The 6,077-nt window shown below is 33.6% G+C and overlaps 1 protein-coding gene across 1 annotated transcript; it reads right to left on the reverse strand.

Moving 5' to 3' along the window:
• On the reverse strand, positions 4,136-5,570 carry LOC104748912 (UDP-glycosyltransferase 84A1-like). Its single transcript, XM_010470492.2, is given in 2 exon segments — positions 4,136-4,331; positions 4,333-5,570. Coding segments are annotated over 2 exon segments (1,422 nt in total). The 5' UTR covers positions 5,559-5,570.

A 6,077-nucleotide genomic window follows, 5' to 3' on the forward strand; every position in this document is an offset into this window, starting at 1 on the left:
GTGACTTAAGATCTGTTAACGGACGTTAAAGAATTAGTCGATGGTGTTAGTTTATAAATACACGTGTTAAATAGATATATACGACTTCTAAACAGAAATTGACCATTAGATTCTCATGGTGTGGTGGTAAGAACAAAAATTATTTTCTCAAAGAAACCTGGGTTCGAATCGACCTTTGGATTCTTTTTACCTATTTTTTGTAATTAATGGCAAATTCGTAAATACATCATCTTCTTCATTCTTATTACTGTAGCAGCGGTGGCCGGCGGTGGTATGCAACCGTCGATTAAAGTTGAACCACCGAATAGATCTGAAGTTCTTGCATATTTCTTCCCCGTCTGATGAGACAGAACTAACCTGCGAGTGTAAGAATAGCCAAACCCAAAACAAAAGGTCCAATCCCAATGCATAGGTATCTCTTCCGCTCCCGCCGCCGCGCCTTCTCACTCCTTACCCAAAACTCGACCCTACCGTTGTCACTCCTCCTCCTTCTCAACCCGTCACGCCGTAGCCACCACCATGCCGTCGGAGATCTGTTCGTTGGTTCAGTTGACGGTTGGACATCACTGCCGCTGCTAATGAAGAGGAAGATATATTTACGAATTTGCCCTTAGTTAAAAAAAATTGGAAAAATAAAACACATATGCATGGATTCGAACCCGCATCAGATTGGGAGATCTGTTCCTCTTTGTTACCACTAAACCATGAGGAACTATCAGCTATAATTTGTTAACAAGTTGTATATATCTATTTAACACGTGTATTTATAAAGTAACACCGTGGACTAGTTCTTTAACGTCCGTTAACAGATGTTAAGTCACGGGTAGGAAATTACCAACAACTTTAAAAATGAAGTATTTTTAGACCAATATTAATTATATGAAGTAGTTTTCTTCCAACCAAAAGAGACCAGGTATTAAACTTCCAAATAAAAAATAAATGGGGTATTTTTTAGCTTTATATATATATATATATATATATATATTTATAATACTTTCTAAATTAAAATATAGAATCAAACTCTTACAACACATATGAGATATAATAACATTTGATATTGGTGGGAGAGGAGGAGAGAATGATTACTTTTAAGATAATAATCCAAATTAGATAATGGAGATGAATATTTTAAAATAAGAACAATGTAAAATATATATCATGTAGTCTCTAAAATTAAAATTTAGCATTAAAAATTTACAATGATATTTCAATTGTTTTTTACAACCCATACAACAAAAATAAGAAATCAAAAATAAATAAATAAACGAAAAATAATTTGAGATATTGTAGAAGAGAATGAAGGAACGTGAAAATGAGATACGAAAATGATGCCAATATGAGAGAATGAGAGATTGAGAGAATCCTTATTTATATGATAAGAAATGGTGGAAGTTACATTTAGAATTATGAAGTTACAATAGTAATTTATTGTGTTTGAATAAAATTGAGTGGTAGAATATGATTAATGCATAATTTATTTTATTTTCAGTTATAATTTTATTTTAATGTGTGAGTTAAATGTTTTGTGTTTATTGGGTCTTAAATATTGTCTAAAGCAATTAGAAAGCAAATAAAAAAATAAAATAAAATTAGAAAACATTAAATGATAATCAACCAATAAGGAGAGACCAAAACCTTACTTTTATGTATATGATATATTGCTTTAAACTTTGAAATGAGAAATATATTATAAACAATAAATTTACATGAGAAATATATTAATTTAGCCAACCAAAATATGAATATAAGTTTAGCCAACCAAAATAATTAAAAATATTAAAATTTAACCAAAAATATTTTCTCTTGAAAGATAAAGAAGTTAGTAGGAGGAATGAATTAATGTACAATTATTGGATAAGAGTTACATTTGAGTTAAATAGAGTTACATGCTTTTAATTATAAATAAATATTTTATTTTTTATAACCTAAAATAAAAGGAATACCAAGTGGCCGAATCAAAATTTACATGATTTGGTTGTTTGTTGATATAAACTCAACACCTACACATAATATTTCAAAATAAAAAAGTATTACTTTTGAAGTGACAAACTAAATTAGTTTTTTTATAAAATTATATGAATTCTTCAATCTCAATAATTTTTAAAATCCCAAGGATAACTTATATTTTTTTTGATTTTTGTTTTTGTTTTTCACTCATCAATTTAATTTATAGTGCTAGATTTCATACTAATGGTTTCATCTTTAGAGAATTTAGTTAAATGGTATTTTTAAAATTATAATTTATTTTTATATTTAAGTTCCAGCTGAATATGATTTCTTTTTTGGATCATTTTTTATTTTGATTAAACACACAAAAACCAATTTTTTAATTATGTTCTTTTTGTTTTCAAAAACTTCAAATCATTAAAAAAATATATATTATATTGATCTTTGCAGATTTATCAATTGGATCACAAAACAAAATAGTCTTTATAAATAGAGTTGATAGACTTTACAAAACAAAATAGACTTTATAAATGGATAATTCTATTGATCATTAAATATTATATTGATCATTATAAATTATTAAAAATGATACATGAATATGTGAGATAACCATAGACATAACAGAAAATTAGATATGGATCATTTCAACTTCATGATCTTATTGTGTGGTGAATATTGTAAGAAAGTATGAAATAATGACTTATAAGATGTTAATATAAAATAGAAAATGGAGATAAACCTTTTAAAAGATTAAAAAAATATATATAAGATATACATATCATACAAACTCTAAAACTAAGATTTAACAATGATATTTGATTTGATTTTTTATAACCCATACAACAACAATAACAAAAAAAATACAAAAAAAAAAAAAAAAAANTGGAAGAAGATGAGAGAATGAAAGAGTGATAGACTTAGAGAATAAGATAATGAGTATTTATAGGAAGAGAAATGATGAAAATTTACATTTAGAAAGATGAGAGTTACAATTCTAATTTATTGTTTTGTTTTAATACAATTGATTAATACAACTTAGTGGAGAAATAAAGTTAATGCATAATTTATAAGGGGAATTTATATGATTTCAGTTTTATATTATGTGAGGTAAATATGAAAATTAATTGTTTCTAAATTTGTGTTTTAATATAAATATTTTTTTGTTAAAATTGCATTGCATGCCAAGTGGACCAATAAGGAGAGAGTGAAACCTTACTTTTATATATATGATTTGTGAATTGTTTGTACAAGGATGGAAAAGTCTTATAATTAGTATAAGATTTAATGCTGGTTTTGGTGTCATCCATGTGTCCGGAAGAAATTGTAGATGCTGTGTTGGATTAGTACATTTGAGATCCAGTACTACTACTTGATGTGTGTCATTAATGTGATCCCAATCATGTGCATGATAGCGACTATTCACAGCATTTATTCTCCTCCACAACACCCACTCTATCTATTTGAAGAGAAACATTACTCCGAGTGATGGAACGACTTCTTTGGGGCTACTAATCGCCGACAAAGTTTATCTTGCTTTTACCTTTGTAAAAAATGTTCCTTCTCATTGGCTCCCTCTATGCTGATCTAGTAAAAATGTTGCTAAAAAAAAAAACAAAAGAAAAAACATTACTCATAAATTCGTGATCCATGAATTTTATACCCTTTTAGACTTGTGAGATTTTATACACTTTTAGATTTCGTCCGATGAAACTATATTGGCTCCGAAAAAACTACTTCCCCAAACTCATTAACTAGTGTTCACTAGCTAAAGTTTCATTACTTTCAAAGGCACAATTTTTTTAAAAGACACTACTTTGCGGGTTGAGGTATATAATTTTACCGCGTACTGGGTAACACGCAAAGTTGATAACGACCCACTTCAGCGTATCTCCGCATAGTGGATTTTGGGTTTTACAGTTTGTAACCGAAACTAAAAGCTTTATTGCAGTTTGTATACCATTAACATAAATTGTGCTTTTGCTATACTGGGACAATCACGGAAGAAATAATATAAGAAAAAAAAAACAAAAAGGATACATACGAAAGTCTCAATTTAGAAACAAACATGTACGGGTGAATTATTATTTAATAATACCGTGATAAACAAAGACAAAACATTCAACTTCACAATCCACCAAGATAGACTCACAAGAAATGAAACAATAATAAGACAGTAAACACTTTTTGTCTAGTTTCCATTCTCCTTAGCTTTCGATACTCCCACACCTAGCTTCTCAACAAACTCCTTAAACTTCTTCTCCGACGAACCTCCAGGAGCCACCGCAGCTTCTGCCTCGGCTTTCCATTTCAAAGCATTCTTCCTCAACTCTTCTGCCTTCTCCCCAACCGTTGCTTCCAAAAGCTTCTCCGCCACATCTTCCCTCGAGCCTCACTCCGACCTTAAACTCGTCAATCAGATAAACCGCATTAGTCACCTGATCTCCCCACAGCGGACAACAAACCACCGGGACTCCCAAAGACAAAGACTCCATCGTCGAGTTCCATCCACAATGAGTCACGAAACATGCCACAGAAGGATGAGCCAATACTTGCTCCTGTGGACACCAATCCACAATCATCCCATTACCTTTAACACTACTCTCTTTAATTTCTTGCGGCAAGACATGAGCCTCGACCTTGAGATCATGCGGTGGAGGTCTAATCACCCATAAGAACGATAAACCTGATTTCAAAACCCCATGAGTGATCTCCTCGATCTGTTCTTGCCTCAAATACGCAATAGTCCCGAAAGAAACATAGACGACGGACGATTTAGGCCACGAGTCTAACCACTCGAGGCATTGATCCGCCGGTTCACAAATGTCACCGCTTACATCAGAAGTAACGGTTTTAGCGACTTTAAAAAGTGGTCCAATGGCTTTTAGGGGACAAAGAGTTGACATGTAATCAATAACTTCCTGCTCCAAGGAGTCGAAAGACTCGATTAGGACACAGAAGGACTTGCTAAGATTCTTGAACTGTCCAAGAATCGCTTGTCGAAAACCTGCGAAGTGAGAAGAAGGAAAGAGAAAGCTAGGGATCTCGTCGTGCTTCAAGACAGGAACACAAGGAAGCTTAACATCGAGCTCAGGTTCTGTTTCTGTAGGGAAAGAAACTGAGCCATCTTGGTAATGGTAATAAGCAGAGAAACAAGCACAAGACTGAACCCAAAGAACCGCACATGGAATATTAAACTCTTCCGCTACGTGGCAAACCCATGGGATGAACGGGTTATTGATCAGACACGAGACAGGCTCGTTCGCTTCCTTGTATCTCCTCACGAGTTTGGACACTTCTCGTACCCCAATGCTCTCGAGGTGTCGAATGTACACAAGGAAATCACCTCTCCGGTCATCGTCCTCTGCCCATTCCTCGTCAAAAAACTCAAACCGGATTGAACTGGAACCAATCGGTTTAAGCTCACCGTCGACGATCTTGTTGGCGTGTCTCATTTTCTTGCCGCAAAGCTCAGTAGTGACGAAAGTAACGAGTAAACCCTTGGAAGCAATTAGCTTTCCGAGACGAAGTAGAGGGCTGACGTGGCCTTGTCCTTGAAACGACACGAGCATTACATGAGTTGGATTCGGAGATGGACGAGGTTCCAACACCATTCCCGATTTGGTTCCTATTAACACTTTAGGATTGTAAAAGTGATTTCTCATTAACCGTAGAAAGATACATTTACAAGAGTATATATACAAGTATTAGTACTAAGTAAAAGGAAGCTTAGTACTCTCTTTATTCTATATAATACATATATGTTAATATACCCCCCTCAAGCCGAAGCTTCCCGTGGAAGGAAGAGGCTTGAAACCGACAGTCTGTTGAGAATTGAATAGAATGGAGCAGGCTGTAACGGTTTTGTTAGGATATCAGCTAGTTGGTTTTCAGTAGAGACATGTAAGACCTTCAGAAAACCACTCTTAACCTGATCACGTGTAATGTGACAATCAATCTCTACATGTTTAGTCCTCTCGTGAAAAACTGGGTTGTTAGCAATGTGCATGGCCGATTTGTTGTCACATAACAGTTTCGCAGGACAGACAACCTTTATGTGTAAGTCCTTCAACATCTGATCAAGCCAAAGAAGCTCCTTCGTGGTGACTGCCATGCTTCTGTACTCTGCTTCT

Source organism: Camelina sativa, chromosome 2 (genome assembly GCF_000633955.1).
Source record: "Camelina sativa cultivar DH55 chromosome 2, Cs, whole genome shotgun sequence".
Classification (NCBI taxonomy): domain Eukaryota; kingdom Viridiplantae; phylum Streptophyta; class Magnoliopsida; order Brassicales; family Brassicaceae; genus Camelina; species Camelina sativa.